This window comes from Diabrotica undecimpunctata, chromosome 1 (genome assembly GCF_040954645.1).
Source record: "Diabrotica undecimpunctata isolate CICGRU chromosome 1, icDiaUnde3, whole genome shotgun sequence".
Lineage (NCBI taxonomy): Eukaryota > Metazoa > Arthropoda > Insecta > Coleoptera > Chrysomelidae > Diabrotica > Diabrotica undecimpunctata.
In genome coordinates, this window is record NC_092803.1 from 10,498,348 (window position 1) to 10,513,940 (window position 15,593).

The 15,593-nt window shown below is 33.1% G+C and overlaps 2 protein-coding genes across 2 annotated transcripts in view; one reads left to right on the forward strand and one right to left on the reverse strand.

Moving 5' to 3' along the window:
* Positions 1-15,593, reverse strand: part of LOC140444602 (monocarboxylate transporter 2-like) — a 798,852-nt gene that overhangs the window by 187,965 nt on the left and 595,294 nt on the right. The gene's annotated exons all lie outside the window — the stretch shown is intronic.
* On the forward strand, positions 2,671-5,779 carry LOC140444586 (uncharacterized). The gene is made up of 2 exons (XM_072536348.1): positions 2,671-2,972; positions 3,059-5,779. The coding sequence occupies exon 2, from the start codon at positions 3,238-3,240 to the stop codon at positions 5,767-5,769; it is 2,532 nt and encodes an 843-aa protein (XP_072392449.1). The 5' UTR covers positions 2,671-2,972; positions 3,059-3,237; the 3' UTR covers positions 5,770-5,779.

The window sequence follows — 15,593 nt, forward strand, 5'->3', positions numbered from 1 at the left end:
AGATAACAATTTCACTCCACTCCCCGAAGATCCAACAAAAAAGTTCATTAATAAAATCAAAGCTACCAATAAACTTTTCACAGAATTTTTGTCAGAACATGAAGCTCCATATTATAAAATACCTAGCAACCCATTAACACCCAGATTGTATGGTTTACCTAAGATACACAAAGAGGGAATTCCCATTCGTCCTGTTGTTAGTTTTATAAACACTCCAGTTTCTATCCTGTCAAAATTCATATTGAATCTCATTAACAATATGACGAACTTCACCCCTCGCTTTTCAGTCAAAAATACAATTCATCTAGTCAACAATCTCCAACAAATAAATCTTCATCCCAACATCACAATGCTTTCATTTGATGTCAGCAATTTGTTTACTTCAGTCCCCAAACAAGAAACTATTAATCTGGTCCACTCTCTTCTACGAGCAAATTCTATCACTATGTCTACCACTAACTCAATTATTCAATTATTACAAACTTGTCTAGCTCAAGACTTTTTTGTTTTCAATAGTAAATTTTACAGACAACCTGATGGCTTAGCCATGGGTAGTTGCCTTTCTCCTCTCCTAGCTGATATATTTATGGATCACTTAGAATCCACACACATTATGAAAAATCCTGAAATCCTCCATTGGTTTCGATATGTTGATGACTGTTTAGTCTTCATATCAGGTAACTCGAATTCAGCTGATCTATTACTCTCCAAAATAAATCAAATCCACCCAAATATAAAGTTCACCATGGAACTAGAGTCGTCTCAATCAATTAATTTCCTCGACCTTACTATTACCAGATTAAACGACCATTTCGATTTCAGTATCTATAGGAAACCTACACAAACCGATCATATCATACCTTTATCTTCCAACCACCCAATGTCACATAAATATGCAGCCTTCCATAGTTATATTCACCGCCTAGAAACAATCCCACTATCACAATCTAACTACCAAACAGAACTCAATATTCTAAAACAAATAGCATCCAACAATGGGTATGACCCCAACCTCATTAACAAACTTATTAATAAAAAACAACTCAAACTTTTGAGAGAGGCTGCGTTCCCCAGAGACTTGTCCATTAAACCTCATTATGCTTCCTTACCTTACCTTCAAGAACGTCTTTCTGGAGATATCAGATATATTCTAAAAAGATCTGTTGAGAATACCCACATTTCTTTTAAAGTCCTGAACAATCTAGGACAATGTTTAACCAATTCAAAAGATTGCATCAACTACATGGATCGTAGTGGTGTTTACAAATTACAGTGCTCTGATTGTGATGCTACATATATAGGTAGAACCTGTAGATCACTAACTTCCCGTTCCCAAGAACACACTAAAAAAGAGAACACTTCCACCTTCTCACAACATCTTGCACAACATAAACATACCCTCAACATACCAGAAGACGTCTCTTTGTTACATAATATACCCCAAAAAAATTTTCTAAAATTAGATTTATATGAAGACTTGGAAATAGTCAAGGAAAAGCAAAGAAGCCCCAACTGCGTTAATCGCCATGTATCTTTCAACCGTGACTTTCAACCCTTGCACCGACAACTCTTTTCATAACCCACACTTCTCAAATTTACCCCATCTTCTTCATCTGTCTTTCCTCTATAAATGTCAACACCTTAATCCTTCTCAACAATTATTGTTTTTAAAAACAACCATCCTCTCTACAATACTGTCAAAACACTCCCTCCAAAAGAATTTTTCAGCCCCCTATTGTTAACATCATATCTTTTATACCTCACTATTTCATTATTTTACAATCTTCACTTTTGCACCATATTCCTGTCCATTCTTTTTTCTTTTGCTAGTTCTCTGTCTTTTCATATATCTACCATCCACCCATTAGTTCCAAACTCAGTAAACATTTAAACACAATCCAGCAATTCATCAGAATTCACTTTCTCCCACTTTACCTAAACCTTTAATCAACCATTGCTCCCCCCTCTCTTAGTCAACAACTTACTACACCACACTCATAAATAAAATTTCAAACTTTTATGTATCAGATTTTAACACAACCAAAATATATTTTGTTCAGGGTGCTAGATGCTTTAAGCATGAAGGACCTCTATCATCTCTAATTTTGTTGATTAACTCATTCATTTCCCTTTAACCCATTCCCCTTTATTCTTTAGTCATTCCATTTACTGTTATTCCTGCCAGGTCTCTGAGGATCTCAGTCTTTCCATAAAATTTTTAAATTTAATCACATAAATTATAACTTTAATTCCTTCAGCCGGAAGATTTTCAATCATTTTTTCTCAAACTATTGGACTCACTTATATTAAAAAATTTTTTACGATACTAGCAGTATTAAACAATTTCATCTACTTAAAAAAAAAAGTCTTACACTAGCTACAAATATATACTAATTATTCTTCCTTGTCCTAGATGTTAGCAACATAAAAGGACATTTCCATATATTTCAGCTAATTCTTCACAAATTACACCTTTTAGACCACACTCCATACGATAAAGAGTAAAATAAGCTGCCTACTACATACGTCATCTTCTTATACATGACCTTCAATAACACCAGTAATTTACATCTTTTACATCCAATATTAAATAATTATAGAGAAATTTTTAAACTCCAATACCTGGATTACTGTTATCATTTTAATATCATCAAAGTTTTTTTTTTTTTTTAATCTTTTGGCTGTAGTAATATAATGTTTAACTAACACTGTTTCATGGTTCATTGACATTTTGTTTCTGACACCGCTCATGAGTATTTCATCAATCAGTTGCCAACCGTAGTCCGTTTGAAGAGGTGTACTCTCCGGACACTGGAACTCATTTAAGCATGGGTGTATGTTACCTGAAGTAAAATCTAATTAAAATATTAAACATCATATAATATTATAAACATCATGTACATTCTTCGGTAACATTTTTAAATTTAAAGGGTTTTTACCCAAATATTTTGGTGGCTCAGGCATGTTAACCTGTAAGTATAACCATTTCATTGTTTTTAACCTTAGTCAAAATTTTAAACCACGTTTGTTGTAACTAAATGGTTTATACTTATTTTAGGCATTTTAACCTGATGATGGAACAGTTGTTCCGAAAACGTTCGTGCTTGTAATGTTGCCCTTTTAAGGGTTTTTATAAAATAAAATATACCCACATACAAAGAATAACCTCTTTTGTTATACGTGGTATACAGCCAGCTACAGGAATTATTTTCCTTGTGGATTTTGTTAATTGACGGTATGGTCAACTTGGCTCTTCAATACATGCGCTTAGCCACTAAAAGATGTACTCTCAAGTTGGATATATGGTTCATCTCACAATGTATCAACTACAAAGTTTTTCCAACCTTTTGTAGAATTAAAACACCAGGAAATGTTCCAACCACCTTAAGGAACACCTTTCAACTAAAAATCTTAAAGAAGGAGATTTGCAACCATTATGGAAAACTTAACTTTTTAAACTGTAAACTTAAGGTAACATATGACTTTTTACTTGAATCCATAGGTTTTGATAACTTAAGTAACCTCTTGAATGATGTTCAGGACAAAATGGACAGTGTAACCTCTATTAAATTCAGTAAACTTAAATCTAAACTCAATAAACTCATTAATAATGCATCTAATTCACAAAATAATAACAGTAACAAGAACAAAACTAAATTTTCTAATTTTCAATTTCACCCTAGGCTCAAAAATCTATCCTCCGTACCTTTTGATAAAAATGAACTCGACTTATTGAATCTAGGTCTCAAATACTCAATTCCGAGGAAGGTTTCTGAAAAGGACCTTCAGAGTCTCTCCATTGAGCTAGATGTTATCATACAGAATCTCTCAGTCCCTCTAAACCAAAAAACTTCAATTAGAAACTCCTGCTACAAAACCATATTCAAATTCAAAAACAAAAATTTCCCATCAACTTCTACTTCTTTCAATATCTCTACTACCAACACAACATCTAACACATCCCACAACTCATCATCCATCAACCTACCTTCTACTTCTCAAAATTATTCATTCAACGTTCCTTTTCCACAATTTTCATACAAAAAACAGAAAGACCAACTCCATATCCTCAAGTCTATTCAAAACAAAATTAAATCCCATAATTTAATCATTAGTAAAGCAGACAAAGGCAATTGTCTAGTCATTCTTGATCAGAAGTTATATAACGACAAGGTCACTACATTTCTTTCAGATAACAATTTCACTCCACTCCCCGAAGATCCAACAAAAAAGTTCATTAATAAAATCAAAGCTACCAATAAACTTTTCACAGAATTTTTGTCAGAACATGAAGCTCCATATTATAAAATACCTAGCAACCCATTAACACCCAGATTGTATGGTTTACCTAAGATACACAAAGAGGGAATTCCCATTCGTCCTGTTGTTAGTTTTATAAACACTCCAGTTTCTATCCTGTCAAAATTCATATTGAATCTCATTAACAATATGACGAACTTCACCCCTCGCTTTTCAGTCAAAAATACAATTCATCTAGTCAACAATCTCCAACAAATAAATCTTCATCCCAACATCACAATGCTTTCATTTGATGTCAGCAATTTGTTTACTTCAGTCCCCAAACAAGAAACTATTAATCTGGTCCACTCTCTTCTACGAGCAAATTCTATCACTATGTCTACCACTAACTCAATTATTCAATTATTACAAACTTGTCTAGCTCAAGACTTTTTTGTTTTCAATAGTAAATTTTACAGACAACCTGATGGCTTAGCCATGGGTAGTTGCCTTTCTCCTCTCCTAGCTGATATATTTATGGATCACTTAGAATCCACACACATTATGAAAAATCCTGAAATCCTCCATTGGTTTCGATATGTTGATGACTGTTTAGTCTTCATATCAGGTAACTCGAATTCAGCTGATCTATTACTCTCCAAAATAAATCAAATCCACCCAAATATAAAGTTCACCATGGAACTAGAGTCGTCTCAATCAATTAATTTCCTCGACCTTACTATTACCAGATTAAACGACCATTTCGATTTCAGTATCTATAGGAAACCTACACAAACCGATCATATCATACCTTTATCTTCCAACCACCCAATGTCACATAAATATGCAGCCTTCCATAGTTATATTCACCGCCTAGAAACAATCCCACTATCACAATCTAACTACCAAACAGAACTCAATATTCTAAAACAAATAGCATCCAACAATGGGTATGACCCCAACCTCATTAACAAACTTATTAATAAAAAACAACTCAAACTTTTGAGAGAGGCTGCGTTCCCCAGAGACTTGTCCATTAAACCTCATTATGCTTCCTTACCTTACCTTCAAGAACGTCTTTCTGGAGATATCAGATATATTCTAAAAAGATCTGTTGAGAATACCCACATTTCTTTTAAAGTCCTGAACAATCTAGGACAATGTTTAACCAATTCAAAAGATTGCATCAACTACATGGATCGTAGTGGTGTTTACAAATTACAGTGCTCTGATTGTGATGCTACATATATAGGTAGAACCTGTAGATCACTAACTTCCCGTTCCCAAGAACACACTAAAAAAGAGAACACTTCCACCTTCTCACAACATCTTGCACAACATAAACATACCCTCAACATACCAGAAGACGTCTCTTTGTTACATAATATACCCCAAAAAAATTTTCTAAAATTAGATTTATATGAAGACTTGGAAATAGTCAAGGAAAAGCAAAGAAGCCCCAACTGCGTTAATCGCCATGTATCTTTCAACCGTGACTTTCAACCCTTGCACCGACAACTCTTTTCATAACCCACACTTCTCAAATTTACCCCATCTTCTTCATCTGTCTTTCCTCTATAAATGTCAACACCTTAATCCTTCTCAACAATTATTGTTTTTAAAAACAACCATCCTCTCTACAATACTGTCAAAACACTCCCTCCAAAAGAATTTTTCAGCCCCCTATTGTTAACATCATATCTTTTATACCTCACTATTTCATTATTTTACAATCTTCACTTTTGCACCATATTCCTGTCCATTCTTTTTTCTTTTGCTAGTTCTCTGTCTTTTCATATATCTACCATCCACCCATTAGTTCCAAACTCAGTAAACATTTAAACACAATCCAGCAATTCATCAGAATTCACTTTCTCCCACTTTACCTAAACCTTTAATCAACCATTGCTCCCCCCTCTCTTAGTCAACAACTTACTACACCACACTCATAAATAAAATTTCAAACTTTTATGTATCAGATTTTAACACAACCAAAATATATTTTGTTCAGGGTGCTAGATGCTTTAAGCATGAAGGACCTCTATCATCTCTAATTTTGTTGATTAACTCATTCATTTCCCTTTAACCCATTCCCCTTTATTCTTTAGTCATTCCATTTACTGTTATTCCTGCCAGGTCTCTGAGGATCTCAGTCTTTCCATAAAATTTTTAAATTTAATCACATAAATTATAACTTTAATTCCTTCAGCCGGAAGATTTTCAATCATTTTTTCTCAAACTATTGGACTCACTTATATTAAAAAATTTTTTACGATACTAGCAGTATTAAACAATTTCATCTACTTAAAAAAAAAAGTCTTACACTAGCTACAAATATATACTAATTATTCTTCCTTGTCCTAGATGTTAGCAACATAAAAGGACATTTCCATATATTTCAGCTAATTCTTCACAAATTACACCTTTTAGACCACACTCCATACGATAAAGAGTAAAATAAGCTGCCTACTACATACGTCATCTTCTTATACATGACCTTCAATAACACCAGTAATTTACATCTTTTACATCCAATATTAAATAATTATAGAGAAATTTTTAAACTCCAATACCTGGATTACTGTTATCATTTTAATATCATCAAAGTTTTTTTTTTTTTTAATCTTTTGGCTGTAGTAATATAATGTTTAACTAACACTGTTTCATGGTTCATTGACATTTTGTTTCTGACACCGCTCATGAGTATTTCATCAATCAGTTGCCAACCGTAGTCCGTTTGAAGAGGTGTACTCTCCGGACACTGGAACTCATTTAAGCATGGGTGTATGTTACCTGAAGTAAAATCTAATTAAAATATTAAACATCATATAATATTATAAACATCATGTACATTCTTCGGTAACATTTTTAAATTTAAAGGGTTTTTACCCAAATATTTTGGTGGCTCAGGCATGTTAACCTGTAAGTATAACCATTTCATTGTTTTTAACCTTAGTCAAAATTTTAAACCACGTTTGTTGTAACTAAATGGTTTATACTTATTTTAGGCATTTTAACCTGATGATGGAACAGTTGTTCCGAAAACGTTCGTGCTTGTAATGTTGCCCTTTTAAGGGTTTTTATAAAATAAAATATACCCACATACAAAGAATAACCTCTTTTGTTATACGTGGTATACAGCCAGCTACAGGAATTATTTTCCTTGTGGATTTTGTTAATTGACGGTATGGTCAACTTGGCTCTTCAATACATGCGCTTAGCCACTAAAAGATGTACTCTCAAGTTGGATATATGGTTCATCTCACAATGTATCAACTACAAAGTTTTTCCAACCTTTTGTAGAATTAAAACACCAGGAAATGTTCCAACCACCTTAAGGAACACCTTTCAACTAAAAATCTTAAAGAAGGAGATTTGCAACCATTATGGAAAACTTAACTTTTTAAACTGTAAACTTAAGGTAACATATGACTTTTTACTTGAATCCATAGGTTTTGATAACTTAAGTAACCTCTTGAATGATGTTCAGGACAAAATGGACAGTGTAACCTCTATTAAATTCAGTAAACTTAAATCTAAACTCAATAAACTCATTAATAATGCATCTAATTCACAAAATAATAACAGTAACAAGAACAAAACTAAATTTTCTAATTTTCAATTTCACCCTAGGCTCAAAAATCTATCCTCCGTACCTTTTGATAAAAATGAACTCGACTTATTGAATCTAGGTCTCAAATACTCAATTCCGAGGAAGGTTTCTGAAAAGGACCTTCAGAGTCTCTCCATTGAGCTAGATGTTATCATACAGAATCTCTCAGTCCCTCTAAACCAAAAAACTTCAATTAGAAACTCCTGCTACAAAACCATATTCAAATTCAAAAACAAAAATTTCCCATCAACTTCTACTTCTTTCAATATCTCTACTACCAACACAACATCTAACACATCCCACAACTCATCATCCATCAACCTACCTTCTACTTCTCAAAATTATTCATTCAACGTTCCTTTTCCACAATTTTCATACAAAAAACAGAAAGACCAACTCCATATCCTCAAGTCTATTCAAAACAAAATTAAATCCCATAATTTAATCATTAGTAAAGCAGACAAAGGCAATTGTCTAGTCATTCTTGATCAGAAGTTATATAACGACAAGGTCACTACATTTCTTTCAGATAACAATTTCACTCCACTCCCCGAAGATCCAACAAAAAAGTTCATTAATAAAATCAAAGCTACCAATAAACTTTTCACAGAATTTTTGTCAGAACATGAAGCTCCATATTATAAAATACCTAGCAACCCATTAACACCCAGATTGTATGGTTTACCTAAGATACACAAAGAGGGAATTCCCATTCGTCCTGTTGTTAGTTTTATAAACACTCCAGTTTCTATCCTGTCAAAATTCATATTGAATCTCATTAACAATATGACGAACTTCACCCCTCGCTTTTCAGTCAAAAATACAATTCATCTAGTCAACAATCTCCAACAAATAAATCTTCATCCCAACATCACAATGCTTTCATTTGATGTCAGCAATTTGTTTACTTCAGTCCCCAAACAAGAAACTATTAATCTGGTCCACTCTCTTCTACGAGCAAATTCTATCACTATGTCTACCACTAACTCAATTATTCAATTATTACAAACTTGTCTAGCTCAAGACTTTTTTGTTTTCAATAGTAAATTTTACAGACAACCTGATGGCTTAGCCATGGGTAGTTGCCTTTCTCCTCTCCTAGCTGATATATTTATGGATCACTTAGAATCCACACACATTATGAAAAATCCTGAAATCCTCCATTGGTTTCGATATGTTGATGACTGTTTAGTCTTCATATCAGGTAACTCGAATTCAGCTGATCTATTACTCTCCAAAATAAATCAAATCCACCCAAATATAAAGTTCACCATGGAACTAGAGTCGTCTCAATCAATTAATTTCCTCGACCTTACTATTACCAGATTAAACGACCATTTCGATTTCAGTATCTATAGGAAACCTACACAAACCGATCATATCATACCTTTATCTTCCAACCACCCAATGTCACATAAATATGCAGCCTTCCATAGTTATATTCACCGCCTAGAAACAATCCCACTATCACAATCTAACTACCAAACAGAACTCAATATTCTAAAACAAATAGCATCCAACAATGGGTATGACCCCAACCTCATTAACAAACTTATTAATAAAAAACAACTCAAACTTTTGAGAGAGGCTGCGTTCCCCAGAGACTTGTCCATTAAACCTCATTATGCTTCCTTACCTTACCTTCAAGAACGTCTTTCTGGAGATATCAGATATATTCTAAAAAGATCTGTTGAGAATACCCACATTTCTTTTAAAGTCCTGAACAATCTAGGACAATGTTTAACCAATTCAAAAGATTGCATCAACTACATGGATCGTAGTGGTGTTTACAAATTACAGTGCTCTGATTGTGATGCTACATATATAGGTAGAACCTGTAGATCACTAACTTCCCGTTCCCAAGAACACACTAAAAAAGAGAACACTTCCACCTTCTCACAACATCTTGCACAACATAAACATACCCTCAACATACCAGAAGACGTCTCTTTGTTACATAATATACCCCAAAAAAATTTTCTAAAATTAGATTTATATGAAGACTTGGAAATAGTCAAGGAAAAGCAAAGAAGCCCCAACTGCGTTAATCGCCATGTATCTTTCAACCGTGACTTTCAACCCTTGCACCGACAACTCTTTTCATAACCCACACTTCTCAAATTTACCCCATCTTCTTCATCTGTCTTTCCTCTATAAATGTCAACACCTTAATCCTTCTCAACAATTATTGTTTTTAAAAACAACCATCCTCTCTACAATACTGTCAAAACACTCCCTCCAAAAGAATTTTTCAGCCCCCTATTGTTAACATCATATCTTTTATACCTCACTATTTCATTATTTTACAATCTTCACTTTTGCACCATATTCCTGTCCATTCTTTTTTCTTTTGCTAGTTCTCTGTCTTTTCATATATCTACCATCCACCCATTAGTTCCAAACTCAGTAAACATTTAAACACAATCCAGCAATTCATCAGAATTCACTTTCTCCCACTTTACCTAAACCTTTAATCAACCATTGCTCCCCCCTCTCTTAGTCAACAACTTACTACACCACACTCATAAATAAAATTTCAAACTTTTATGTATCAGATTTTAACACAACCAAAATATATTTTGTTCAGGGTGCTAGATGCTTTAAGCATGAAGGACCTCTATCATCTCTAATTTTGTTGATTAACTCATTCATTTCCCTTTAACCCATTCCCCTTTATTCTTTAGTCATTCCATTTACTGTTATTCCTGCCAGGTCTCTGAGGATCTCAGTCTTTCCATAAAATTTTTAAATTTAATCACATAAATTATAACTTTAATTCCTTCAGCCGGAAGATTTTCAATCATTTTTTCTCAAACTATTGGACTCACTTATATTAAAAAATTTTTTACGATACTAGCAGTATTAAACAATTTCATCTACTTAAAAAAAAAAGTCTTACACTAGCTACAAATATATACTAATTATTCTTCCTTGTCCTAGATGTTAGCAACATAAAAGGACATTTCCATATATTTCAGCTAATTCTTCACAAATTACACCTTTTAGACCACACTCCATACGATAAAGAGTAAAATAAGCTGCCTACTACATACGTCATCTTCTTATACATGACCTTCAATAACACCAGTAATTTACATCTTTTACATCCAATATTAAATAATTATAGAGAAATTTTTAAACTCCAATACCTGGATTACTGTTATCATTTTAATATCATCAAAGTTTTTTTTTTTTTTAATCTTTTGGCTGTAGTAATATAATGTTTAACTAACACTGTTTCATGGTTCATTGACATTTTGTTTCTGACACCGCTCATGAGTATTTCATCAATCAGTTGCCAACCGTAGTCCGTTTGAAGAGGTGTACTCTCCGGACACTGGAACTCATTTAAGCATGGGTGTATGTTACCTGAAGTAAAATCTAATTAAAATATTAAACATCATATAATATTATAAACATCATGTACATTCTTCGGTAACATTTTTAAATTTAAAGGGTTTTTACCCAAATATTTTGGTGGCTCAGGCATGTTAACCTGTAAGTATAACCATTTCATTGTTTTTAACCTTAGTCAAAATTTTAAACCACGTTTGTTGTAACTAAATGGTTTATACTTATTTTAGGCATTTTAACCTGATGATGGAACAGTTGTTCCGAAAACGTTCGTGCTTGTAATGTTGCCCTTTTAAGGGTTTTTATAAAATAAAATATACCCACATACAAAGAATAACCTCTTTTGTTATACGTGGTATACAGCCAGCTACAGGAATTATTTTCCTTGTGGATTTTGTTAATTGACGGTATGGTCAACTTGGCTCTTCAATACATGCGCTTAGCCACTAAAAGATGTACTCTCAAGTTGGATATATGGTTCATCTCACAATGTATCAACTACAAAGTTTTTCCAACCTTTTGTAGAATTAAAACACCAGGAAATGTTCCAACCACCTTAAGGAACACCTTTCAACTAAAAATCTTAAAGAAGGAGATTTGCAACCATTATGGAAAACTTAACTTTTTAAACTGTAAACTTAAGGTAACATATGACTTTTTACTTGAATCCATAGGTTTTGATAACTTAAGTAACCTCTTGAATGATGTTCAGGACAAAATGGACAGTGTAACCTCTATTAAATTCAGTAAACTTAAATCTAAACTCAATAAACTCATTAATAATGCATCTAATTCACAAAATAATAACAGTAACAAGAACAAAACTAAATTTTCTAATTTTCAATTTCACCCTAGGCTCAAAAATCTATCCTCCGTACCTTTTGATAAAAATGAACTCGACTTATTGAATCTAGGTCTCAAATACTCAATTCCGAGGAAGGTTTCTGAAAAGGACCTTCAGAGTCTCTCCATTGAGCTAGATGTTATCATACAGAATCTCTCAGTCCCTCTAAACCAAAAAACTTCAATTAGAAACTCCTGCTACAAAACCATATTCAAATTCAAAAACAAAAATTTCCCATCAACTTCTACTTCTTTCAATATCTCTACTACCAACACAACATCTAACACATCCCACAACTCATCATCCATCAACCTACCTTCTACTTCTCAAAATTATTCATTCAACGTTCCTTTTCCACAATTTTCATACAAAAAACAGAAAGACCAACTCCATATCCTCAAGTCTATTCAAAACAAAATTAAATCCCATAATTTAATCATTAGTAAAGCAGACAAAGGCAATTGTCTAGTCATTCTTGATCAGAAGTTATATAACGACAAGGTCACTACATTTCTTTCAGATAACAATTTCACTCCACTCCCCGAAGATCCAACAAAAAAGTTCATTAATAAAATCAAAGCTACCAATAAACTTTTCACAGAATTTTTGTCAGAACATGAAGCTCCATATTATAAAATACCTAGCAACCCATTAACACCCAGATTGTATGGTTTACCTAAGATACACAAAGAGGGAATTCCCATTCGTCCTGTTGTTAGTTTTATAAACACTCCAGTTTCTATCCTGTCAAAATTCATATTGAATCTCATTAACAATATGACGAACTTCACCCCTCGCTTTTCAGTCAAAAATACAATTCATCTAGTCAACAATCTCCAACAAATAAATCTTCATCCCAACATCACAATGCTTTCATTTGATGTCAGCAATTTGTTTACTTCAGTCCCCAAACAAGAAACTATTAATCTGGTCCACTCTCTTCTACGAGCAAATTCTATCACTATGTCTACCACTAACTCAATTATTCAATTATTACAAACTTGTCTAGCTCAAGACTTTTTTGTTTTCAATAGTAAATTTTACAGACAACCTGATGGCTTAGCCATGGGTAGTTGCCTTTCTCCTCTCCTAGCTGATATATTTATGGATCACTTAGAATCCACACACATTATGAAAAATCCTGAAATCCTCCATTGGTTTCGATATGTTGATGACTGTTTAGTCTTCATATCAGGTAACTCGAATTCAGCTGATCTATTACTCTCCAAAATAAATCAAATCCACCCAAATATAAAGTTCACCATGGAACTAGAGTCGTCTCAATCAATTAATTTCCTCGACCTTACTATTACCAGATTAAACGACCATTTCGATTTCAGTATCTATAGGAAACCTACACAAACCGATCATATCATACCTTTATCTTCCAACCACCCAATGTCACATAAATATGCAGCCTTCCATAGTTATATTCACCGCCTAGAAACAATCCCACTATCACAATCTAACTACCAAACAGAACTCAATATTCTAAAACAAATAGCATCCAACAATGGGTATGACCCCAACCTCATTAACAAACTTATTAATAAAAAACAACTCAAACTTTTGAGAGAGGCTGCGTTCCCCAGAGACTTGTCCATTAAACCTCATTATGCTTCCTTACCTTACCTTCAAGAACGTCTTTCTGGAGATATCAGATATATTCTAAAAAGATCTGTTGAGAATACCCACATTTCTTTTAAAGTCCTGAACAATCTAGGACAATGTTTAACCAATTCAAAAGATTGCATCAACTACATGGATCGTAGTGGTGTTTACAAATTACAGTGCTCTGATTGTGATGCTACATATATAGGTAGAACCTGTAGATCACTAACTTCCCGTTCCCAAGAACACACTAAAAAAGAGAACACTTCCACCTTCTCACAACATCTTGCACAACATAAACATACCCTCAACATACCAGAAGACGTCTCTTTGTTACATAATATACCCCAAAAAAATTTTCTAAAATTAGATTTATATGAAGACTTGGAAATAGTCAAGGAAAAGCAAAGAAGCCCCAACTGCGTTAATCGCCATGTATCTTTCAACCGTGACTTTCAACCCTTGCACCGACAACTCTTTTCATAACCCACACTTCTCAAATTTACCCCATCTTCTTCATCTGTCTTTCCTCTATAAATGTCAACACCTTAATCCTTCTCAACAATTATTGTTTTTAAAAACAACCATCCTCTCTACAATACTGTCAAAACACTCCCTCCAAAAGAATTTTTCAGCCCCCTATTGTTAACATCATATCTTTTATACCTCACTATTTCATTATTTTACAATCTTCACTTTTGCACCATATTCCTGTCCATTCTTTTTTCTTTTGCTAGTTCTCTGTCTTTTCATATATCTACCATCCACCCATTAGTTCCAAACTCAGTAAACATTTAAACACAATCCAGCAATTCATCAGAATTCACTTTCTCCCACTTTACCTAAACCTTTAATCAACCATTGCTCCCCCCTCTCTTAGTCAACAACTTACTACACCACACTCATAAATAAAATTTCAAACTTTTATGTATCAGATTTTAACACAACCAAAATATATTTTGTTCAGGGTGCTAGATGCTTTAAGCATGAAGGACCTCTATCATCTCTAATTTTGTTGATTAACTCATTCATTTCCCTTTAACCCATTCCCCTTTATTCTTTAGTCATTCCATTTACTGTTATTCCTGCCAGGTCTCTGAGGATCTCAGTCTTTCCATAAAATTTTTAAATTTAATCACATAAATTATAACTTTAATTCCTTCAGCCGGAAGATTTTCAATCATTTTTTCTCAAACTATTGGACTCACTTATATTAAAAAATTTTTTACGATACTAGCAGTATTAAACAATTTCATCTACTTAAAAAAAAAAGTCTTACACTAGCTACAAATATATACTAATTATTCTTCCTTGTCCTAGATGTTAGCAACATAAAAGGACATTTCCATATATTTCAGCTAATTCTTCACAAATTACACCTTTTAGACCACACTCCATACGATAAAGAGTAAAATAAGCTGCCTACTACATACGTCATCTTCTTATACATGACCTTCAATAACACCAGTAATTTACATCTTTTACATCCAATATTAAATAATTATAGAGAAATTTTTAAACTCCAATACCTGGATTACTGTTATCATTTTAATATCATCAAAGTTTTTTTTTTTTTAATCTTTTGGCTGTAGTAATATAATGTTTAACTAACACTGTTTCATGGTTCATTGACATTTTGTTTCTGACACCGCTCATGAGTATTTCATCAATCAGTTGCCAACCGTAGTCCGTTTGAAGAGGTGTACTCTCCGGACACTGGAACTCATTTAAGCATGGGTGTATGTTACCTGAAGTAAAATCTAATTAAAATATTAAACATCATATAATATTATAAACATCATGTACATTCTTCGGTAACATTTTTAAATTTAAAGGGTTTTTACCCAAATATTTTGGTGGCTCAGGCATGTTAACCTGTAAGTATAACCATTTCATTGTTTTTAACCTTAGTCAAAATTTTAAACCACGTTT

Excerpts from the sequence above, each read along its gene's own strand:
- LOC140444586 (XM_072536348.1), top strand. The coding sequence starts at position 3,238 with ATGGTCAACTTGGCTCTTCAATACATGCGCTTAGCCACTAAAAGATGT.